This window comes from Giraffa tippelskirchi, chromosome 8 (assembly GCF_054371585.1).
Source record: "Giraffa tippelskirchi isolate mGirTip1 chromosome 8, T2T-mGirTip1v1.2.pri, whole genome shotgun sequence".
Classification (NCBI taxonomy): Eukaryota; Metazoa; Chordata; class Mammalia; order Artiodactyla; family Giraffidae; genus Giraffa; species Giraffa tippelskirchi.
The window spans coordinates 124565961-124590484 of NC_137282.1; the positions used below are offsets into that span (position 1 = coordinate 124565961).

The 24524-nt window shown below is 55.9% G+C and overlaps 1 protein-coding gene across 4 annotated transcripts; it reads right to left on the bottom strand.

Moving 5' to 3' along the window:
* Window positions 1–24131, bottom strand: IP6K3 (inositol hexakisphosphate kinase 3). Of its 4 annotated transcripts, XM_081519978.1 has the most exons (7): window positions 23958–24131; window positions 13970–14342; window positions 7368–7508; window positions 6695–6902; window positions 5496–5671; window positions 4039–4214; window positions 1–1376 (listed from the first exon to the last, which is right to left on the bottom strand). In XM_081519978.1, exons 2-7 carry the CDS (start codon window positions 14154–14156, stop codon window positions 957–959), a joined length of 1308 nt encoding a protein of 435 aa, XP_081376104.1. In that variant the 5' UTR covers window positions 14157–14342; window positions 23958–24131; the 3' UTR covers window positions 1–956. The 4 variants fall into 4 exon arrangements, with proteins under 4 accessions (XP_081376104.1, XP_081376105.1, XP_081376106.1 ...); XM_081519979.1 differs by lacking the exon at window positions 7368–7508; XM_081519980.1 differs by lacking the exons at window positions 7368–7508; window positions 23958–24131 and adding an exon at window positions 21041–21239.
* Window positions 24132–24524: the final 393 nt, after the last annotated feature.

Sequence of the window (24524 nt, forward strand, 5' to 3'; positions counted from 1 at the left end):
TTTTATTAACAAATTTATTTCCCTAATTGGGTAACATATCTCAGTGCTTGACTCGAGGGCATTGTAATAGGTTTCTACACTGCAGGAGAAGGAATTAATTAGAACCGTTTGCTCTCGGTTCCGTATTTACACTGTCCACCCGTCTTGTAAACATCGCACCTGGTTTCCTGGGTCCTCCGGGAAATCTCTTCTGACTCCCCCACCCCCACCCCCAATAAATAAATAGAAAGCAGAGAGTGTAAGTTCACATCTTCCTTCTGCGCGGTCCACCCCCACTGGAAGCTGCATTTCATGGTCAGAATCTGGCAGAATCATCACTTCCCGTAGAACCTGCCCTTCCATGGGCAAAAATGGGGAAGCTGGAGTCTTGGTTTGCCAGTGCTGTGTCTGGGGTTGTCCTTGTCCATTTGGAACCTGGGGTCAGAGCTGGCGCGATGGAAGCTCTGTCTCACGTCTCCCTGCCCCACCTACAGCTCTGAGGAAGGTAAGAGAAATTACTAGCCTCTGTCTGCCCTGGGAGCCAACAGCCCACGCAAGCAGAAAACCATAAACTCGGGAACTCATTCTTCTAGGCTTCTTCAAGTAAGTTTTTTTTTTTCCCTCACAGCTTGTGAGAGTGCAGCATGACAACAAGAAAGTGTCCTTCAGCACAAGTGCTGCGAAATCTCTCTGTGACGCTGGCCCCTAACTCCTCTGCAGCTTTCCTTACTCCAGAAAGGCACCTTTTCATCCTCACGTGCAGCCTGTGAGGGCCAGCATGAGCACAAGATGCCAGAGTACGTGCATTACCTCCAGAGCTGGTGTCCTTAGCAGCCGTTAGTATAGCCTGTCACGTAGAGAGATGGCTTTTGAACATAGATATAATTATTACAGACACATCTCAGGGGTGTCTAGACTACCAATAGGTCCCCTTGGAGAGCTCTTCTCTGGAAAAGTCCAGATGGGCCCAACAAGTCTCATTGTCCCTCATGAATACCTTGCAGGATCTGGATGAGGTTTTCCAGGCCAAAGATATAGCCTGGATCTGGTCCATCGTAGGTGGTGTGTTCATTCCAGGAGCCTTTGTATGTTGTGTGAGCAAAGTCAATCATCCGGATGTCAACTTTGATGACGTTGCTGCCGTGGGGCGTCTGTGGAGTCTCCTGCCCATCATAGATGATGAGGAGAGAGCTAGAATAGAACCGGTATGAACTCTGGCTCCTGATGACTGAGAGGAGGGCCCGGAGCTGGTGCTGGATGGGCTCCAGCAGCTCGGTCTGGAAGCGGGTGCCATCATGCAGGAACTGATAAAGCGCTTGCCTGAAGCCCTCCACTGAGAGCTTTCTTCCATAGTACTTGTCTTTGCAGAGAAAGTGCTTCTTATCGGTTTGATAAACCTTACACGAAAAAGAAGATAGAAAATGTTAAGAGTTGCAAACTTAAAAAAAAAAATCACATCTGCTACAGAGGCAGCATCACAAGCAAACTTAATACAGAAACACATTTCTAGAGATGCCGAGCAGGAATGGCTGCCGTGACTGGCAAGAACAATCTTTCACCAAGCACCAGTGTAAATTTTACACTTAAAAGTGTTGTCTGTGCAAGCTGTTAATACAAATCCAAGGTCCAAAGATCCTTCATCCTACAGAGGTGACCCTCTGCCCGTGAGGAAAAGGTTTGGATCTCCTTTCTTGTGAATTTCCAATGTCAACCGCCAAATCATGATTTAAGTCCTGGCTTCTGGCCCTCTTCAAACATTAGCAAACCCAAGCCAGAAAGCTTTAGTGGGAATCTGAAATCACAGCCAATGGCCTTGGGAAGCCAAGTAAATTAAAATTTCCCCCAACAAAGTTTATGAAGTCCTCTCTCTGCAGATTCCGAGGAAACTGGAATGGCTCCAGGGATGGAGTGGGGTGAATTGTTGAAGATGGAAAGACAGGCTAGATCAGGTGTGCCTGGAGTTTTCAGGTGGTGGGTGACGTTGAGGGGAGCCTGGATGGGGCGGGCTCTGCGGGCTGGTGGCGCCTCTCCTTGGCACCAGCTCCTCCCTGGTCCCCTGTCACGTCTTGGCCACCAGAACGAAGCAGATGGAGGAGAGATGCTGAAGGGGAGAGAGTGGCAGCCGCTCCCATCTCACTCAGATGGCAGAGGCAGGACAGAGGTCAGTGGCTGGCATGGCCAGAGGGTGGACTTGGCACCCCTCCACCTGGGACACCTGGGAAGGGCTGCCTGTACCTGGCCATGACAGTTTCTCAAGTCTTCCCTGCCTTCAGATTACATGGTATCTTTACAGAAAACACGAGAGGAAAAAATAATCAGAAAGATACGATAGACTTGGTGTTGCTTGTGGAGGGCTGAAGATCAGCTGCTAAATTGGCCTGTCCTAAACACAGGATAGGCCTCTCTTTCCAAATAAATCAGATCAATTTCAGAAGGTTTGAGGTCCAGAGAGAAATTCCATTTACACCACAACGCATCACACTCCATCCTCTCGAGAACTACATTCCAAGCTTTCCTAGGGACATCTGTGCCTCAAATTTATAGACTCGACTTCCAGTTTCAAGGGGTGGCAGTTTCAATTAAGGAAAGCAATAGTGTTTACCATCAAATCCATGTCTGGTTTTGCTTTGAGTAGATAGATTCTAAGAGGGAACCAGTAGAGAAAGTTTATTTCCCCCTGTTCTCCTGCAGCCCCAGCCACAGGCCACATCAGAGCAGCAAAAATGAAGCATGGAGTCTGGGCAATAAGAAGTTAGCCATTCCTTTGCTGGGCTTTGCAGCTTACGACCTTACCACTTTATTAACCAGAACAGGCAGTAAGAAGCAGCAGAAAAGGCAGAGTAAGAAGAGGAATGGCTAATATGGATTTGAAAAGCTGACTGCCTCCCAGCATCTGAGAAGGAGAGGGTTCAGCTTCATCATTCGAGAGAATGAGGACCCCACGGAGCACACAGGGAAGCTTTCCCTCAGCTGTCTCCCAGCCCTGCTCACACGCGGTCATCAAAGGTCTGCTCTCAACATGGGCAGGACTCACGTGGCCAGGGCGGAAAGTTCCAGCTACCAGAGACCCTGAGATGAGTTTAAAACTGGTAGTTTTAAAATTTTTTTTTTTTAATTAAAAAATTTTTTTAAGTTTTATTTGAAAATTTATTGATTTACAATGTTGTGTTGATTTCTTCTGTTTAGCAAAGTGATTCAGTTATATATAGAGATTCTTTTTCCTATTCTTTTCCATTATGCTTTATCACAGGATGTTGAATATAGTTCCTTGTGCTGTACAGTAGGACCTTGTTGTTTATCATTCTATATATAACAGTTTGCATCTGCTAATCCCAAACTCCCAATCCTTTCTTTTCCCACCGCTACCCACCTTGGGAATCACAAGTCTGTTCTCTGTATGAGTCCATTTCTGTTTCATGAGTTCATTTGTGTCATATTTTAGATTCCACATATAAGTGATATTACATAATATTTGTCTTTCTCTTTCTGACTTACTTTGCCTAGTATGATAATCTCTAGGTCCACCCATACATCTGCAAGTGGCATTATTTCATTCCTTTTTATGGCTTAGTAGTATTGCATTGTATATATGTTCCACATTTTCTTTATCCACTTATCTGTCAATGGACATTTAGGTTGTTTTCATATCTTGGCTATTGTAAATAGTGCTGCTATGAACATAGCAGTGCATGCATCTTTTCGAATTACTGTTTTGTCTGGGTGCATCCCCAGGAGTGGGATTGCTGACTCATATGGCAGCTCTACTTTTAGTTTTTGAGGAACCTCTGTACCATTTTCCATCATGGTTACTCCAATTTACATTCCTCCCCAAATGGTGGGATTTTGACACCACTGTACTGAAAGGTGCTCTTTAAAAAAAAACCCAGCATGTCCTGGATCAGGAGATGTGTTTCCTTGGGGAAAGAGGTGCCTGGCCACTGCCTCTGTTGCTCCTACAAAGTGAAGGCAACGGTGTCTGGTTGGGGGACACCCTGCCTCCAGCGGACCTCCCGGGATGCCTAGTCCCATGGTTGCCCACCCCCCACCGCCCCCACCTACCTGCATGCCGCAGATGCGCATGCCCAGACGGGCCGAGGTACTCTGCGCACACTTCCTCATGTGGCGGGCCTTCTTCTCCTCCGAGGCATCGTCTCCGTGCTGCCGGGTCCCCATCTTCAGGTCTAAGATGCAGGGATGCTTGTACTGTGACACGACGTTTTCCAGCAACAGGAACCCTGGTCGCGCCGGCATTAAGGAAGGCTTCCTGGGACACAAAGGCCACTGCCCCGCAGGAGGTGGTCAGCGGGCCTCTGAAGCCGGCTGGAGACTCCCCCCACTGAACCCCAGCCCTTCACCCACATTTCTTTTACTACAGACCAGCCTATGTCACTATGAAGAATTCAAGGCATTGACTTTGCAGGCTGCTCTCATACGTCCATTTTTTTAGGGAGAGTTTATTAGGATGTGAGCTTCTTTTCCTCTCCCTTTTTGCTCTGAGGTTGAAATTTAAATGCAGGCGTGAAATCCCTGGCAGGCCATGCCCAATTTACATTTTATGGCAGAAAATCAGAAGGCTAAAACCTCAGTCACTGAATGGGCCAGTACCTTCTGGGAGAAGGGCCTTGATGTTAGCTTCAGAGATGAGTTGCAGGAATGTTAATTTCAGCCGAATAATTATCCTGCAAAAAGCTTCTTAGGGATGCAGATTGCAGATGTCTTAGTAAATATGGCAAAACCAGCCACCAGCTTGTGGGATGGAGCTCAGGGGTGACACAGGGGTCCTTCCAAGCCTGAATATGCTCACTGAGTTTGTGGCAAGCTGAGGGGGACAGGGGAGTACCTCTCCTAAGGGTCCACCCGGCAGGTCTCTCCCTAAGAGAGGGGCCATGTTACATTCTCACCCATCAGCTCCGTGACGGCTGTGGGGAGGATTGGGAGCATAAAAAGGAGGTTGAGGTGTGGGGACCCACCCGCTCAATGAGTCCCCCCGGCCCCGCCTCAGTGCGGCAATCATATTTCCTAACCGCCAGCAGAGACCCCAGCCCTGCCCGTCCGCACGCCCCAGAAGGCAGAGACATGACCAGTGACCCAACAGAGACACTCAGTTCACCACCCCCTCACCATCTGCCTTCCCCAGCCTCTGACTTCTCTTTGCTTTCCTGGTGGTTCAGCAGGTCAAGAATCTGCCTGCAATGCAGGGGACACAGGAGATGCAGGTTTGATCCCAGGGTCAGGAAGACACTCTGGAGGAGGATATATTCGTGCCTGAAAATCCCCCTGGACGGAGGAGACTGGCGGGCTGCGACCCAAAGGGTTACGAAGAGCTGGACATGACTGAGCGACTAAGCACAGCACAGCTCTCCTCCAGGGCCCTGCTTGGAGAGCTGTCTCTCCCCCGACCCACCTCTCCCTTGGCCCTGCCTCGACACGTTTGTCTCGGTCACCCCCTCCTTGCCCCCACCTCCCCCACAGCACCGTGCATGGTGGGCGGGCGGGTGGGCAGTGGGCGAGGATACGGTGCCGCTTGTTCTCCGGGTACTCGGCACACAGGCGACTCAGGTGGGCCTGGTGGCAGTGGAGGCCCCACGGGTTAAAGCTTCCCTTCTCCGTCAGGTTCCCATTCGCGTCTTCCACCAGCGAGGGAACTTGGGCCTTGAGGTGGAGCTCGGACCTCAGGAGCGCCGTGGCCGGGCTGTGGGTGAGGGGAGCACAAGGCGGTCAGGACCCCCGTGGCTAGCAGGGCTCTCTTGGCTGGACCAGGCTGTGGACTGCTCCTGCCTACCCTCCAGGATGCCCCCCAGGACCTCGGAGTGCCCCCCTGCCCCGCTCAGGCCCCAGGCCCCAGGCCAGGCCAGGCTGCTGGCCTTGCAGGGTCTCTCTAAAGTCCAGAATAACTCACACAGTATAGACGGGACGACCCCGCCTGGGATCAGGAAGCTGGGGGTTAGGCTGTTCCTGTGGCCTCCGGGGTGAGAACCACAGATGCACGGTCCACCCTCTCTCCTGCCCTCTACATCTCGGCTCCCCCGTCTGCAGCAGGGAGATAATACACACCACTTCCTGACGCCAAGCCAGGGGGCTTAATTAGATCTGCTGCGCTCCTTGGGGAAGGGAGGTACTTTCGTTGTATTAGCTCCCTTTTGTTTCCCATAAATATTTAAAATTCCCCAGGGATCCTTTTCTTCCGAGAAAGGTCAGCTAACACCGTGAGAGGTTTCGGAGACCTCTCCAAGGACCTCTGGTGCCCTGAGCCGCCTGCGTCTCCAGGGCCCCCTAGGCACTTGGTTGACCTCTCTCCTCACCCCATCTCGACTGCTAAGGAAGAGCATTTCCGAGAGGCATTAGCCACACTTTTCCTTTATGTCAACTATTCTGGGGCTTCTGCTCTGCGCACATCCCCCCTCCAGATACACTCCATAGTCTCAGTGAAATAGATATTTAATTAAACAAATACACACTGAATGCCTTCTCTGTATAGGACTCGGCATGCATATCCCCTTTCGAGAAGAAATGCATTGAAATCCTCCCTCCGGAAATTCCCTTCTTTGGTCACATGGGTTCTGCTAGACAGAGCCCTCGTCTGAATTTCTCATTTTCTCTGCTCTGGCCCCAAAGGGGAGCCGTTGGCCTTGGCACGGGCATGAACAGTGCTGGTCCCAGCTCGGGACGCACAGCCTGGCTTCTGGGCTTCTGGCATCCTGCCACGTGGCCTCACCTCTCTGTGAGCGAGTGTGCCAGCTGGGGGTGCTGCCACTGGGCGAGCGGGAGGGTGCCACCGCCAGGGGTCTGCTGGAGGCTCTGCCATATGGCCACCGCTGCCGACTCCGTGGAGACCGTGAAGGGCCCCCTGTTCTCAGTCAGGGGGTTGGCAACCAGGCTGAGACGGCCACGGCTGTCCTTCCGGAGGTGCACGGTGATGGTGCCTGCAGAGGGGGAGGGGTGGACATGGTGCGATGTCCTTTCGGACCACAGTTTAATGGCAGTGGTCAACCTGCCCCCTTCCCCGGCTCCTCTCTCTAGAAAGCGCTCCGGGGACTGGCCTGAAACAGATCCTGCTCCAGAACGAGCCAGAGCCGTGGAGCCTGCCAGAAATGGCCTTGGGCTGATGCTGGCACAGCCCCTGCTTTGCGGCCTCTCCCCACCCCTTCATGCTTGAAACAGGGCAGCTGCGTGCATTTATTTCATCCTTGCATTGCTGATCCTCTGGGTGCAGCCCACATCACCCAGGCACCCCATGGCACCCCATTCGGGCCCAGCCTTGGGGGGTCTGAGCTGGTCCTCTGCAGAGAAGAGCCCCACCTCTGAGTAGCAGTGAGGGAAGTTGGGGGGGGGCATATCTCATTCTGCCTCCTTCATCACCCTTGGCTTCTCCTCCACGTAATCGTTACCTGAGCAGCTTCTTCCAAGAAGCCTTCCTCTAACAGCCTCCTGCCGCCCGGGCTGCCCCTTCCTCATCCTTCCCGCATCCCTGGCTTTCACACTGAGACATGTCATGCACAGCCCATGAGGATTATGGGCAGAACGTGGTTCTTTGATAGAAAATAGAAGGCATGTGAGATTTTTTCCAATGGTACCTCCTAACCACCAGTGTTTGTTTGGCCACGTCACAAGGCTTGTGGGACCTCAGCCCCCCAACCAAGGATTGAACCTGCAGTTCTAAATGCTGGACTGCCACGGAACTCCCTAGCCCCTGGTGTTTATGATGCAAGCATGGCCTCCTCCTCTGGACACTGGCTGTGATAGCAGAGGATGTGCGGACACCCCAGGAACCCATGCACTAGCCGGGTTTCTCCTTTGGGACGTTGGCCAGGCCAGGTCATAGGCTCTGGCCCCACATTCATGGCTCTGTGGTCATCCCCTGCGGACTTCTTGCTCTGATGGCAGGGTCCACGCCTCCCTCCGTGGGGCTTGGCATCTAGTGGGTGCCCAGCCTTGCCAGAGTTCTGGTGAAGATGGAAGGTACACATGGTCACGGCCCAGGAGACTGTCACATGAGTGGTTTTATGAAAACTGGCTCTCTGTGAAGTCCTTGCTTCCCCCTTCTCCCTGCAGCTGGTGCTGCGAGGACCTCTCTTTGCTCTTTCACCTACCAACCTGCTCTCCATCTCTCTCCACCCTGCTTTGTGCCCGAGGGGCTGACTCTGGCCTGTACCGGTGGCTTCCTCGCCTGCTAGTTGGGCTAGTGATAGATGGGGGGAGAGGAGGAGAAAGGTTGGGACCTTCAACCCTCGGGTTCCCTCCCTGCTGCCCGTGGCTCTGCCCGTGGCTCTGTGGCCTCCTTCTTGCCAGGTCAGCTCCACCATGCCCTCACTTGGCCTTTCAGGCCCAGGGGTGCTTTAGCTTTCCCATCCTGCTGGTCCCTGGCTGCCTCACCATCCCTCATTGTTCCCCCTCATCTCTTTTTTGTTGGCCACGTGGCATGCGGGATCTTACTTCCCCAACCAGGAGCTGAGCCTGCGCCCCTTGTAGTGGAAGCACAGTCTCAACAACTGGGCCATCGGGAAAGCCCCCCCAGTTGTCCCCTTCATCCTGTGTGCAGTTCTGCCGATAGACCCTTGAAGAATACTCTTTATTTAACCCCCTGGCAGGTGCCACTCGTTTCCTGCTGGGACCCTGACAGGCGGGAGGGTTGCCTGTGATCGCATCCCCCGGGTGTTTATTACCTCCCCCAGGCACTTGGTCGCCTTCTCAGCCTTTCAGTGGTCATTTCTGCTGAACCAGCCGCCTCAGCGGCTGCTTTCCCTGCACACGGTCCTGCCGGGCCCTTCTGGGCTGCTCAGCGCAGAGGCTCCTTTTCAGGACTGCTCTGTCATTTTGCAAGTCGCCCTCCAGGCCCATCCGCGCCTAGCTCAGCGGTCTCCCTGGGCCAGGCCTGTCATCTCGGTTCCCGGAGCCCTAATTCTGCGGCCTGACGGTGACCTTTGTTTCCCTCCAGTTCCTTAAAAATTCTGCTCTTCCTTAGCTCATCCCAGGCCCTAGTATCCCGTGGAGTAATTGAGATGCTAACGGTCACAGCGCCCTTGAACGTGGCATTCTGTCATCCACCTGGATGGCAGCCTGCCTCCTGAGATGGAGCCCACCGACGCTGTTCTTGCTGGTGAGAGTAGGGGGCTGGTGGTGGCTGGGGACACAGCACAGAAGTAATAACCGCTGCCTGGTCTTTTACACCTACTATGTGCCAGTGTTATGTGTGCTTTGCTTACTGCTAAGTTAGTGTCTACTGCTAAGCCTGCAAGGCGTTGACTGTGGTCTCTGAGGCTCAGAGAGATTGAACAACTTGCCTCAGGTCACATGGTCGGTAAGGGGTGAAGGCTGTGCCAGCCGTGAATGTGGGAGAAGGAACAGGCTGCCACACGGAGCCCAGGATCTCTCGGGAGAGTCAGGGTGGTCACGCTGTGCTTACCCGAGCGTGGCTGATGAGGACACTCCTGCTGTGTCCCCAGTCACATTTGGCTGGTCATTCTGTTCCGCAGGAGCAAACAGGCCACAGAGCCACCACCTCACGAGAGCCAATCAGTGTCAAGCCTGGGAGCACCGAGAAGCCCAGGACATGATGCTTCATTTCCAGCCTTGACCTTGCTGTGCTCGTCCCAGGAAGGAGCCCCCCGGCCCAGGCCCCAGAGCCCACCCTCCAGGTGCCAGGAAAGGGGAAGCCCCAGCCCCTCTGTGCTGGTTCTTGGGGAGCTTGGAGCCTCCTGGCTGCTCGGGGAGGCAGGAAGGTGTGCCGGCCAAAGGCAAGGCCCTTTCAGATCTCACAAAGCTCAAGTTCCTGGCCGGCGGCCCCCCGGCCTCTCTCATTTGTGAGGCTAAGGTGACAGGCCTGCCAGAAACCAAGTTCCTGGGGAGCCCTGGGCCCACGGGGCCTCCCTGGAGGGACAAGAAATGTGACCTTCACCTGCTTCTCCAGCTCTTGCCTGATCTCATCTGCTCTGAGTGTCGAAATAGATGGAGGTTAGCAGAGGTGCAAATAATGCCAAATCAGTAAAACCCAAAAGTCATTTCTATTTGTCGTGTCGTCAGCGTGACCCAGCCAGACTCCTGTCTCTGCCTTCTCGCTCCATCTCCCTGCGCACCTCTGCCTGGCCCGTGTCTCTCTCTTCCTTCCCTCTCTCAGCTCAGCCCAGCCCTTCCCTCTGAAACCTGGGCCCATTGCACAGAGTGTTGTACTAGTCGCTCAGTCATGTCCAACTCTGTGCGACCCCATGGACTGTAGGCCGCCAGGCTCCTCTGTCCATGGGATTTCCCGGACCAGAATACCGGAGTGGGTTGCCATACCCTTCTCCAGGGGATCTTTCCAACCCAGGGATTGAACCCAGGCCCGCTGCACTGCAGGCAGATTCTTTACCATCTGAGCCACCAGGGGAGCCCCAGAGCTCACAGTGACCTTGCAATCTCGAGTTGCCTGTCCTTGACAAGAGCAGCCACTCAGTGGGATTCAGACTCCCTGAGGTTTGGATCATTCCTTTGTCAAGAGCCTTGTTGGCCCCAGACTGGCCTCCAGTTCATCTTGGCTGTTTCAGACACCCACGGGCTCCCAATACATGGCTGCCCCTGCCCAGCCAGGTGGGTGGGAGACCCCAGCCCCATCTGCTTGCTCACCAGCCCCCCAAGCACCTAGACTGTGACCGTGTCAGCTGGGCAGACAGGAGTGCTCCCTGACACACCCAGAGCATCTCAGCAATTCCGATTTGGCCGAGCAGCTTCCGTGAATATTCTGTCATGGATTTATTTTTAAGCTCATGAGGACATTAATTCGCCGACGTCTGTAATATGAATATGGCTCATCCATTAACCAGCTGGACCTAGGAGCGTGTCCTCGCTCACCCGAAGCCGAGGGGAAGAGGGACACAGTTTCAAGACGCTCTCATGCCTGAGAAGTCCAGGCACGCTCCGGGCCCCGGGAGGCTGCCCTGGGGAACGCAGTGCCTGCCCGGTACCCCAAAGCCATCAGCGTGCAGGCGTGAGATGGAAGAGGGTGGGCTCCGGGGTGTGTGGCGGCCACGTCAGCAACGGCCCCTCTTTCCGGGCTGTTCCCATCAGGATGGAAAGGGAGACCCCTGCAGCGGCCTTGTGGGCATTCAAGTCACTAGCTAAGTGACCCTGGGCAAGTCACTTCCCCTCCCTTGCTGGGCTGGACGGCTCCAAGCACTGGCGTCTGAGGAGTTGGCTCTCCAGGGATTGTCACTGGAGGATCTGGGCTGGGGGCTGAGAGGCCACACTCAGGAGCCAGACTTGAATCTTGGCTCTGTTCTACTGGCTGTGTGGCCTGAGGCAAGTTGGGTGACCTCTCTGGGCCTGTTTCTTCCCCCATGAAGTGGGGACAATGGGAGTACCTTTCTTAGAGTGTTGTCAGGGTTGAACAAGTCAATCACAGAAAAACTTTTAGGCTGTTCGGCACTGAGTAAACGCTAAAGGTTGACCAATAGTACTTTTCTTGATTTTTTTTGGTGGGGGGGCTGCATTGAGCCGTCTTTGGGATCTTAGTCCCCAACTAGGGGTTGAGTCCACGGCCCCTTGCAGTAGAAGTGTGGCGTCTTAACCACTGGACTGCCAGGGGAGCCTTGGCGTTACTTTTCCTATCGGGGGAAGGAAGAAGCCTGCACAGCCCGAGGCCCTTCAAGGGACCCTCTCCCATGCCCAGACCCGAACTTCTTCCCTCCTGCCCCAAGGGTCTGAGGGCACACAGGCCCCACTTCTGGGCCTTTTTCTAGTGTCTCCTCAGATGTGTGTTTCCTCGGGCGGCGCCTGCACCCTGGCGCCGGGCGGCCCGTGGTGTGGCGGACGAGGGGATCAGCGTTCCTCCTTCGTCCAAGCCTCGCGTTTGGGTGTCAGGCCAGCCGGTGGGCTCCGCCGCACCTTCACCCGGCAGCCCGGCTGCGTGGTCTCCCCTGATGGACGTCCTGGGTCTCCCCGACCTGGCCCCTCCGACTTGTTTGCAACCATTGTCTCCTGAGTGAGGCCCCCGGGCAGAGATGACACATGAAGTGAGGACTCAAATTAATCTACGGAGTTAGTGGGGCTCCGAGACGGGGAGGGGGAGGGTACCAGGATGGGCCCAAGCTGAGAGGGACGCGAGGCAGAGGAGGGGTCTGGACAGCTGACCAGTGCCCGAGGCTCCCCAGAGTGGGGCTGTCCTAACATGGCCCACCCCAACCCTGGAAGACAGCGCAGGCAGACAGGGAGCGAGGAGGGCCCTAGGATGTGGTTGCCCTTCCACTTCCATGCTGTGCCTGGGGTTGCCTTGGGAGCCGGTCTCAGCTCCAGAGCTGCGTGGGACCAGTGGGGACTGCTGCGAGCAGGAGGGCACCCCTCCTGAGATCCAGCCGCCCCTTTGCTGGCTTGAGTTCTCTCGTGAAGGGACAGATGTTAACTCCAGCGGGTGCTCTGACAAGATGGGTGGCGGCCCACGGCTGATGGGCAGCGCTGGTCAGCAGCCCCGGAGGGCCCCGGGGAAGCTGTGCACCAGCCGTCACCCCGGCTCTTGTGTGTCTTGTCTCAGACTCTCAGGAGGTCCTGGCTGCCCACGACTGAAGCAGTGCCCAGGGCTCAAGGCCTTGGGCCCCTCTCAGTGGGTCTGAATCTGGATGCTGAATACAGATTCCTGGGCTCTGACCCAGGGATTCCGATTCACAGGTCAGGAATGGGGCCTGGGAGCCTGCATTTACACACACACACACACACACACACACACACACACACATCAGTGATTCTGGTAAAATTGCTTGACCCCAGATCATACTTACGAGAAATGCCAGTGTATTGGGTTGCCCAAAATATTCGTTTGGGTTCTTCTATAAGGTGATATGGAGAAGGCAATGGCAGCCCACTCCAGTACTCTTGCCTGGAGAATCCCATGGACGGGGGAGCCTGGTGGGCTGCAGTCCATGGGGTCTAAGAGTCGGACACGACCAAGTGACTTCACTTTCACTTTTCACTTTCATGCATTGGAGAAGGAAATGGCAACCCACTCCAGTGTTCTTGCCTGGAGAATCCCAGGGACAGAGGAGCCTGGTGGGCTGCCGTCTATGGGGTCGCACAGAGTTGGACACGACTGAAGTGACTTAGCAGCAGCAGCAGCAGTAAGGTGATGTGGAAAAACCACAATGACTTTTTTGGCAAACCAACAGATGGGTCCCATGCTCCCCAGTTTTCTCCATCTTTGAAATACAGGTAAGTTTTTAAGTGACTTGTCTGAATGTTATCATCGCTTTCACTACAGATGCTTGTACAACAAGGGCAGAAAGTTGAGATCACAGGTCTAAAATCCTTTAAAGGAGGTCTTTTCTCCGAGCATTCCTTACTTTGTGGGGTGGCGACTGGCAGAGTCATGCCCTGAGCCCTGCAAGCCACTTTTACCAAAGACTGGGGGTGGACACAACAGCCTGCCCCATGTATGCCAGCGGGCGCATGGAGTGCCCACCCCTCCCCCCTGGGGGCCGGAAGCAGCAGTCCTCCCCACGCAGCCTTCTCTCCCCAGACCTTGTGCTCAGATCCGGAACACACACTGGGGGAGCAGCCTGCACCCCGGCTTTGCCCCTGGATGACAATGGGGATTCTGGTTGCCCAAACACACTGGGAACCGGCTCCTCCATAACCTGTCCCAGACCCAAGGCTCCCACCATCCACCTGGGTCACTCAAGGGAGGTCTCCACCCGCCCTGTGTGTACCAACCAGTCAGGACCTGGGCACGGCGCACCTAAGGCACAGACCAGAAAGCCCCGTCAAGGTGGGGTGGGGCCCCATTCTCAATCCCGCAAAGACTGGTGGCTTGAGCTAATTTACAGAGGATGCCAAATGGCATTATACTCCAGGCCTGGGGGCTGGAAGAGTTCAGAGAATGGGGGCGGTGAAGGCCAGCGGCTGTGCAGAGGAGCAGGTCTCTGTGGCAACCCTTCAACACACCATGGTGCTTGAGGAGGCAGTGGGTGCGTACGGAGAGGCCTGGCCCCTTGGGGGGGCACCGACTGCAGGGGGCTGCCTGGACACTCACCTTTGTACTGCGGGGTGAAGCGCTTCATGGCCAGCGGCAGGGACTCGTAGAACCTCTGCTCCTGGGAGATGAGGGGCTTGCACACCGTGTGCTCATCATACTTCATCACGCTCAGGTGCCCCCCGACCTGGTGCAGGAAGGGTTCCAGCGGCACATCGGGGGCGTCCACGCTGTCCTGCACCACCATGCTCCAGTGTAGGAGGGCGGGGTGGCTCCCTGCCGTCCACAAGAGGAGGGAGGGTCTGGGGCTGAGGTCGCAGCTTCTGGACAGAAGGTGGGGTGTTAGCAGTCCTCAACTTTCCTTTTCTAGGCCTTTCCTGTGGTTAGAGCACAAGGGTCTTCCTGGCTGAGGGCTCTCGGCAGTGGGGGATCCCTGGAAAACAGAGGAGAAAGGGAAGGGATGTGAGGGAGACTGTGTGTGTGGAGGAGGCATCTGAAGTCCCCAGCCACACCCCTAGGTGTTAGACAAGACTGTAAACAGGCATTGATTTCTTTTGGAATCATCTGTTACAAGCAACTGCTAATAGTTTCCGCCTTGGGGGAGCAGGGCTGAGAGGGAGACTTCACTAAATACTATTTACAAGTGCCTTTTGAATTTAAATATTAAAACATTAAAAAAACAAGCAAACAAAAACTCCAAAAGACAGTCCCTAAGGTTACAAGCTTTCAGAGTGTAGCGAGCATGTCCGAACTGCTCCTGTCCCACGGCTGGCCTTCCCCTTTGGACACTTTGGTCCCAGCCCCAATGAGAAGAGAGTCCCTGCCGGTGGGGACTCACCATCCTGCAGGGGCTGGAGGGGTGCGGGAACGCTTTGTTTTGATATAGCATATACATAAGCTGGGCACCATCTGGGCCCCACAACATCATTGCTGTGTGACCTGGGGAAGTTACCAAACCTCTCTGGGCCTCAGTTTCCCCATCTATGGAATAAGGTAACAACGATACCCACCTCGCGGAGTTAGGGGTAGAACTGAGATATAAAGGCTCTGAAAACATTAGCCCAGTGCCTGGAGCTAAGTGTTCAATAAATGTGATCTATCATGATTATTTCTAGCATTATTGCTCCGGGGATCAGATTTTCTTACCAGCCCTGGGAAGGACAGCTTTATCACGGATGCTTGCAAATGAGAAAAGCCTGGGCTTGCTGGGGCCTGCCTCAGGCCAGGAACAGAGGCAGAAGTTAGGCTCCTGATTGGGTCCCCCACCGTCTGCTTGCCTGTCACCCTCTATGAGGTCCGGCTTGCCAGACCTCAGACAAACGCTGGAAACTTGGCCCCTAAAGACATCCTGACTTTGGGACTTCGCTGGTGGTCCAGCGGTTAGGACTCTGAGCTCCCAGTGCAGGGGGGCCCAGGTTCGACCCCTGGTCAGGGAACTAGATCCCACACGCGGCAACAGAGTTCACATGATGCAACTGAAGACCCCACGTGCTGCAACTGAGAGAGCCAGCACAGCCAAATAAATATATTTTTAAAATATAAAGATATCCTGATTTTGTCTCAGTAGAGAGCCAAGGAGACACTGTCAGGGGAAGCTCTTGTGGCCGCATTTGTCCTGTTCGAGAGGACAGTCCTGCGGTGGTGCTGTCACCATGGAGTTATTAATACTCTCCTCTGCTAGACTCCCGGCCGAGGATGCAACCAGGCCGGGCAGTGCTGGGCATGATCAACCCTCTTAACTGACCTTCGGTCCAGACCATGGGCATGGCTGGCTGCCTCCACATGCAGCAGTACCTATCACTTTGTTCAGGCCCCCAGCTCAGAGAAGTCCCACCATCCACTTGGACCTCCAGCGCCAGGAGGCATTGAAAGCCTCTGCCTGGCCTGTTCACACCCCTCCACGACATGTTCCTGAATTGGTTTCTGCTCGGCAGGCCATAGAGTCCCCTCAGAAGGGAAAGGGGCTGTCTTCTGCCTGTTCTGTCCAATTGCTATGCCGGATGCACGACTAAAGCACAGCTAGAGAGTTTGGGGGTGCTGGGGCAAGGCCTTAGGGTGGGAAGGACTGGGGCCTGATGGTGAGGGATTTCCCCAGCCCTGCTCTGAGGACCCCCCCTGCCCACCACCACCACCCGAGGTGAGTCCTCCTTGGGATCTGTCCCAGGAGCTGAGAGAAGTCGGGAGGCATGTAAATGTGAGTAGAATCAGGAATGGGTTGATTCTTTCAGTCTGGTTATCGGGTAAGATGTCGCAGTTGCTTGGCAAACCTAATCCTCCCTGCAAACTCGGCCGAGGCAGAAAGGAGGAAGGAAGAGAAAAACCAAGGTGGCCCGACGCCTGTCCTCTCACTGGGCTCACTTGGGTGCCAGCCTTTGCCAGCTGACCTGTCCCCAGGTCAGGGAGGCAGAGGTGCTGCTGGAAGGCAGAGGGACAGCCTGCTCGTGAAGTTTATTTACAGCCTCTCCCAGAAGGAGCCGAGGCCCCGGCCTGCACAGTCTCCCCAGGGCCCAGCGCTGGCCAGGTGCACACTCAACTCTGCGAGCCCAGCTCTGCCCAGGGAACCCAGGTGGCATTCCCAGCAGGCCCTTGTGCAGCCACACAGGGCAGCCCCTCACCCTTCTCTCCCCTCACCCCCTGTCTCCCGGAGGAGCCCTAAGGACATAGATGTTACCTTGCAGTGTGTTGTGGGAGGAAATGATAACAATAAATGGTAACAAGCACAACACAGGCAATGTTCCAGGTGTTTTAGGTACATTCTCCCATGTGAGTCTCACAACTGCTTGATGAGGGTCTTAGTAGTATCAGCCCTTTATAGGTGAGGAAAATGAGGCACAGAGAGGTTCAGTAACTTGCCTGTGTGTGCCCAGCTACTAGGGGGAGACCAGGGATTTGAACGCAGGCACACCAGCCCAGAGCATGCTCACCCGCCGTCCTGCGGAGTCAGGAAGTTGAGCCCCAGGGAGCCTGGGACTTGGCCAAAGTCACTCCCAAGTCACTAGCTGTGATGACACAGGCACTCGGGTCTTCTTGTCCCCCAGGCCTGGTTTCTCCCTGATACCCTTTGGCCAGCCCTCCCCCACCTGCTACAGTGAGTGCGCGTCCCAGTGGTGGCTGGGGTCCAGGGCGTCTGCAGAAACCAGCATGAGGGGTCAGGTGAGGCCCCCTGGAGCTGGGCCTTGGTACTGGCCTGCGTGGGGCTGAGGGAGCGTCAGCTGGATCTGAGAGGCACTGTCGTCCCAGAGCCTCCCCATCCCGTCACTGCCACCTCCACGGTCAGATGTTCTCAGGGGCCCTGGCCGAACCTCCTCAGGGAGCCTGGATCAGCCAGAAATCCCTCCAAGATGGCCCCCACACAGCAACGCAAACCCTCCTGCCCCCAGGCTTGGCGGCAGCTTTTTAAAACCGCTGGACTTGAAGCTCAGGGAAACTGAGGCCCTTCTGCTTAAGGGTCACCTTAGGGTGTGGCTTGGGGGATGTCTAAGGGTTCTCCGGCTCCTGCCATGTGGCCTGCAGTTCTGACGCAGATTGTGGGAAGGGGTGCCGGGAGGATGGGGGGGAGCGGCGGGGTCGGGGGTGGGACAGAGGGGCGCGGCGGGGTGGGGGGGGGACAGAGGGGCGCGTGGGGGGGAACGGAGGGGCACCGGCGGTGGGGGGACGGAGGGGCAGTGGCTTAGTCCCCTGGGCTCCTGCAGCAGGGCAAGTGGGTTTGCTGCCGCCCAGGGAGCCACTCTGTGGCTTCCCCAGGTGCTGACGCTGACTTTGGATTCCCAAAGAGGCTGAGGTTTCTATCGGTTGCTGTGGGACCGAGCTAGAGAAGGCCTCCATTTCCCCCATCCCTCCTGCCAAGTCCAAGTGAAGAATTCAGGCTGACAGAGCTTTCTCAGGCACTTCAGTCAGTGGCCAGAGCCTTGACCTTGAGCAGTGCCTCTGGCCCGAGAGCACGGGTCTGCCCCAGGCACCCCCACCAGCTAGCTGAGACCCCTGGGGTGAAGCGAGCCTTGGTTTACCACCCACAGATGATGGAGCGCACAGGCCCGTTAGTAGAGCCCGTTTCCCGGCATCCTCAGCGCTGGGGCTTTGTCAGCACGTGGGTGGTGCCCGGGACCCACTCCTGTGACTCAGCCTGGGTGCTGGGAGGGCAGGCGAGGTGCTCGCTGAGGCAGGACCTCACGGCCCCTCTGACACACCGAGGGGCTCCCTTAAGTGCTTTGCGGGGAGACACAGGGCCCTCTCCCCAGACAGCAGCCCAGACCTCCGGCCCAGAGTCGGTCCTTAGTGCTCCCTGGGAAGGGAGAGGCTGAGGGAAGATGAAGGAGGGGGGTGGGGGGAGGGCGAGGCACCCCCAGCCTGTGGAGATTAGAGCCCCGGCCCTGGGAACAGCGGATAAACGGCCCCAGATCCCTGTGTCCTCCTGCCCCGTCGCTGGGTCGTGTCCTGAATGAAATGACTCCAGGACTCACTCCAGGAGGACTCAAGGGGCGAATTTCTCTAATGGGGCGCGGCCATGGAGCTGGGTGTCACTGCGGAGGCCTGAGTGACGGCCAGCCCGCGCTGGGTGGCGAGACACTTCCTGGTCTGAAAAGAGGGTCACGGACAGCAGGGCCTGCCGTTGTATTCGGCTCCCGGGGTGGTGACAGATGACAGCAGCAGTGAAGCCAGACACAGGTACAGAGGACACCCATCGAGCTGAGGTGGAAGAGGGCGTTGTGGCTCAGGGCTCGTCACCGCGAGTCAGCGCATGTTAGTTCCTCTTCCTGGGAGACTTTGTCGTGTACATAACTTTCCCCACAGGCTTCCCAGGTGGCGCCAGTGGTAAAGAACCTGCCTGCCAAGGCAGGAGATGTAAGAGACACGAGTTTGATCCCTGAGTTGGGAAGAACCCCTGGAGGAGGGAATGGCAACCCACTCCAGGATTCTTGCCTGGAGAATCCCATAGACAGAGGAGCTTGGCGGGCTACGGTCCACTGGGTCACAAAGAGTCAGACACGACTGAAGTGACTTTAGTGCACACACACACAACCTCTCCCCACAGGCTACACTGCAGTTCATTAAAAATTACAGAAGGTATTCCACGTTTAGAACTTGTCTCTCCCTTTTTAGGGAAGATGGCAGGTGAAACCGCAAAATAAACTTGTAACGGTTCAACTTGGTCTAAATGGGTCATGAACTCGATCTTATCAGAGGCTGTCAGCTCCTTGTATCTGGAAACTAGCTGGTTGACTGTGGTTATTGTCAAGACTGTTCACAAATAGTCTGTTTTTTTTTTCCTGCAGGAATATGGTATGACTGCACTTCCCTTGTCCTCTGAAGGCACGTTGGCCAAGCATGATTTGCTTTGGCTAACGTCACGTGGATGGGAGTGACAGATGCCACTTCTGGGAGGAGCATTTAGAGTAAGCAGTGCCCTGCATACACTTTGCCTGGCCAGGGTGATTTGGGAAGCACGGTCACTTCCTGAGTGACTGTGCATGACAGAGAAAGCAATCTGGGTTATATTAGGCACTGAGGTTTGGGGATGTTTTTGTCACACAGCACAACCTAGTCCGTCCTGACTAATTCACCAGCTTACAGCCAGATACCCAGTATGGAGCAGCCTCAGGCTTGAATACATCCTGTATGTTGTAGCCACTCCTGTGAAGCATCCACTGCAGACCACTGGCCTTACCACGTCCCCCTCTGTTTCTCAGAATAATTTTCAGATGGAGACAAGTGGAAGAGCTTTCCCAGGGTCCAGAGAGTGAGCACCGGTGCTGGAATTCAGCCTCAGTGAATCTGTCTCCTTTTAAAGCTGATGCCACTCTGCCCCACCACGTGGTCTCCCTTCTAAGGGAGGGGGGCCACTCTGGCTCACTCTGGGAATCCTGAGACCCGAGTGGGGCCCAGGCTCCTATCCGAGACCCTCTCTGTGCTGTGAGCCTCAGCTGCCCACATCAGCAGCGGGAGGCTGCTGGGAGCCCGCACTTGGCCGGGCGGCGGGGGTGCCATCCCCGGGGGCAGGGTTCCACAAGGAGCCGGGCAGTGTGGATTCACAGTGCCAAGGGTGGAAGACTCCCATCCATGGGCCACTCAAGCCCTGACCCAAAGCCACACCATCAGCACCAGCAGCATTATCTGCAGATGAGAAAAGCAAAATCCACAGCTTGTGATCATTTTTCAAATGTATCTAAATGCTTCAGTGTTTACCAAAATACAAATTCATTTAAAGGCGTTATTAAGTTCCTAGTAGTTTTTATCATCATCTATTTTCTCAATCAACAGATACTAAAAGTCTAATGAATATTGCAGAGGGATTCCTAGGGAACAAATTAGGTTGAAAAATGAGTCCTAGTTAGAAAGGTCAGAAGAGATGCTGCTGAGGGACCCAGGCAGGGGTGTGAGACCGAGGAGATGGAGGCTGGGCCAGGAGCTTGAGGAAAGCCTGTTTTAGGGTGCGTGTGTGCAGGGAGCAGCAAGGAAGGGAAGGACAGGCAGGGAGACAGGACCAGAGGCAGGGCTGAGCAGGGAGGCAGAGGTGGGTGCTGCTGGGGTCTGGGCAGAGGAGGTCTGACCCCCCAATCAGTCTAGGAAGGAGGGGGTTGCCTGAGAACACCAAGGTATGAACACTTTCAGGACCACATCTCAGTAGATCTAAGGGGGAGAGGTGCATTCTGGGGAGAAGATAATTAAGAAACAGCTTGTGGCAAAAGAAAACTGCAAAATAAAACGTGTCGGGCAGCAGACTCAGAAGCAGCATGGTTTATGGCCTGCCCTCTTGCCTCTGAAGCTCTAAGGTATATTTCACAGGCCGGTTGGAGCCAGAGGTTTGGTACAAGTACCACTCAATGTCTCTGTGATGCCCAAGGGAGCATTTTTTAATCTATTAGAGATGAGAGGACCCAAAAACCATTTAAAACCACTTAGGTTGGAATGGGCAGGAGAATTTTGGAGTTGCTCACATGGCAGAGGGCTGTGTATCATCTGGGGCCACCTGAGCTTGGAAGGCACAAGATTATTTTCTGGGGAGAAAAAAAAATCCAAGTTTTTAAATCCATTCTAGAAATGACTCAAGGGCTGTGGGGTGGCGAGCCCCACGGTCTGCACGGTCCCAGTCTGGTGGGATCAATACCGACTGCTGGGGATGTCACACATCACCTTGTCAGTTGTGGCTGAAAGATGTGGCTTTGGAGAGCATCTATTTCCTGGGGAAGGCTTGATTTCCAGAGTCACAGAGCAATACTTCATTTTCCTGACTTATTTCTGAGCCGATGTTATCCTTTGAGGGAAGATATTCTTCCCCGTCTCCTTTTCTCTTAACATTTAAAATCTCCCAACGTTCCTCCAGCTTGAGGACCTAATGCGATTTTAATACAGCTATTATTAGTTTAGAAGCCCTTCAGCCCCTGACAAATGTCCGTAGCAGCAGCGACGATGTTCTGAGCTTGCTGTCAGGGCGGGAGACGCATGGGGCAGAGATGACTCAAGAGCCCAGCGCTCCTGGAAGGGCTGCTGGGGCCAGCGGGGGTGGGGAGGGGTGGAGCGGGGAGGGCTTCTGTCTTCCCAACCGCAATGGAGCCGGACCTCGTGACAGCACCTCGGGACCTCGACCCCTCCATCCCCCGGGCACCCTGGGCACCTCGCCTACAGCCCCTCCCAGGCAGGCTTGTTTCCTGGGGACCACTCCCCCGGGAAGCTTGGATACTGGAGAAGCTTGGAGGGACCTTGGACCTTCCTCCCAGGGTCCTGGATATCGCTAGACATCCAGACCACGTTTTCCCGCCTCTGACACCCTTCCCCACACCTTTCTCTAAGTCACACGACCAGCCACCCGCCTTACGAGCCAGAGATAGATGGTCTTGTCGTTGGTTACTATGGAATCTTTAGGACTCTAACAAGAGATACGTTTTTTAAGGTCAAAACACAACAGTGGGGGTGGAACAAGCCGACGTGTGTGCGTGTGTGGTCACCGTCCTTCAGGCTGTGGAGCTGAGCTGGACAAGTGTGAAGGGTGAGGCTTTGCCCAGCAGAGGGCAGCAGCAGACGGGCCAGAACCACCCAGAGAGGAGGCGCTCGGACCAGCAAGCGCCTTGGCCCAGCGACTAGGGGCCCTTCTCCAACGGCCCTGAGTTTGCTCGGCCTGTCCGCAGACAGCTGGGACAGCCTGAAGGGCCGGTGAGGCGTGCTGCTGAGGAACGGGGTGCCTGGCTCAACTCACAGGGGAAGGGCCTCAAAACCAGAGATGGGGGCCCGCCGAGGAGGTGGGGCGGGGGCGCTGAAGGGTCTGGCTGAGCAGAGCAGAAGTGTCTTCAGCATCTACACCCCACTGGCTCCTTCCCCCGGGATGGGCAGACCCCATGCCCCCTTCGTCTGCCAGCCGGGCCGGCCTCCCCCACCTGCTCCCTAAACAAGCTGGTGCTTGATGCTCATAAAGTTGATTGCTGTTCCCCGGTGGCTGCTGATGAACAAGACAGCAACCACGTGGGGAGGACATCTTGGGCGCTGTGCTTGGAGCTGGAGGACGCAGGAGCAGGCTGTCGACCACGGCGGGGTGGGGGCGGGGGGGTGCTCAGCCTGGCCTGACGCCCCCAGGGTGTCCTGGGGCAGAGCACTGGGAGGACCCCCGGGGGCCCCTTTGCAGAAGAGGGGTTTCTCAGATCCCTGATAAGAAGCTGACTTTGTGGGGGCACGAGGGGGCGAGGATGCCTGGACGCGGCGCAGTGGGGCCCGGAGCCCTGGGTCTGCCTAGACTCCCCGCCCCTTCCCCTCCGGGCCTCAGTCTCCCTCTCTGGACTGAGCTGCTGAGCCAGCCCTGTTCTTACCCTCCTGTGGGGCAGCTGGCCTTTCAGTTCAGCCGGTCACTGTGCTGGGGGGAAACGGGGGCGGGGAGCATGGGGGTTGGCTGAGATGCTACCAGATTGAAAGCGGGGTCCTCCCCCCGCCCCACTGGACCCTCGTCTAAACAAAGCATTGAACACCATTTAGGAGCAACTGGGGAAACTGGGACGTGGCCTGGACGTAGCCATCCTTGGGGAGCCAATAGTATCGTCAGTGGGGTAAAGCACTGGGGTTACATAAGGACCTGAACTGAGGTGCTTTGAGGAGAAATGCTATGACGTCCATAGATTACTTCAAAATATCTTAGCGTTAGAGAATACAATGAAGCAAATGTGGCAAAATTCAGACAAACTGGGTAAATCCAGCCGCAGAACATGCAAATGTTCATTGTGTCATTCCTTCTATTTTTTTCTTGTAGGCTTAAAGTTTTTCATAGTAAAAAGGCTAAAAAATAAACCAGTAGCTCTGAAAAACCCGACTTTTTCCTGGTGGGAGCCAAATCTCCCGGGAGGGACCCACCCTGAATGTTTTCAAGGCCCCCAGAGAGCCTGAGGCCCGTGGCAGACTCAGATTCAAGTCTCAAGTTCCCTGGGGGTGGCCCCAGGAGAGGCCATGGGGAAAGGGCCCCTAAAGACTGCCCCTGCCCGGGGCAGGGGAGGCGGAGCCTGGCGGTGACAGACTTCCGTGGCCGCACTCCATCCCACCCCTGCTCCACGGAGGTGCCCAGGCCTGGCCCCTGCCTGTAGGTGCTGATGTCAGCCGGTCCCAGGGCCCCTCCCGGCTGCTGGGACGAGACGAGCCGTTCCCGGGGCCCTTGCTGCCCAAAGCTCCTGGGACAGCTGCCCCAGCGTGAAGGGTTAAACCCAGCGAGGGCTGGAAGATTGGCTCCAGCCCCTGTGCCTGCCCTCACAGCGTCCCCGAAGCCCAGCCCTGCCACCTTCAGGAGCCCAGATTCCAGAACAACATAGGAGGGGGAGGGGGGTGACTCCTGGGGGAGGGGAGGGCAAGGGGAGAGGAGCCAGTGACAGAATTTCTATGCTGCTGAGCTGTGCCAACAGCCCCCATGCCCCCAGCACAGACACACACAGACACACTGGTGGCCCCACGGGGTCGGTGGGGCTGACCTCTAGTCGGGGGGGTCCACCCCTGAGTCCCACCGTGTGAACAGGCCTCTCCCCCCGCCCTGGCACCATTGGAGGCCCCCCTGCCCACACTTATTTCCCGCGGCAGCACTCACCGGAGCCGCACCCCTGGCGGGACCACGGGGCTATGCAGGAGACAGGGGTCCAGCGGAAAGGGGTCTTCCTCGTCAGTGACCGCCGACCATCGTGCTGGGCAAAGGCCCTTCCCAGTGCCCGTGTGGAGAAGTCAGCATCCACAGTAGCACTGGTGGAGAGGTCTGCCCAGACTCAGGTCTGCCCGCAGGGCTGGACTGCAGAGGTCTGGGGCGGGGGGGTCACCTGACCCTTGGGGGAGGGCTGGCAGGGGCTGGCTGGCTGGGCAGCTGTCAGCTGGTGTCGGGCTGCTCTGGGGCAGGGCCAGAGGGTCTGGGAGGGAGAGGAGGAAGGGGAGGAGGGGTCTGGATGGATGTCAGGCCCTGGGCACCGAGGGCCAAGTGCCTCAGGCCCCCGGTTAGCTTTTGATTCCCTGTTTATGGGGTCAGGCTGGCGTAGGGGTCATGTTCTCCCTTCCCCTCGCCTCCCCACCTCCACCCCAGTCCCGACAATGTCACTGCCAGTTTGCCCTGAGCAGCGGCTGCCAGAGGGAAGGACAGTCTTGGGCAAGACATTCATTCAACAGTCAG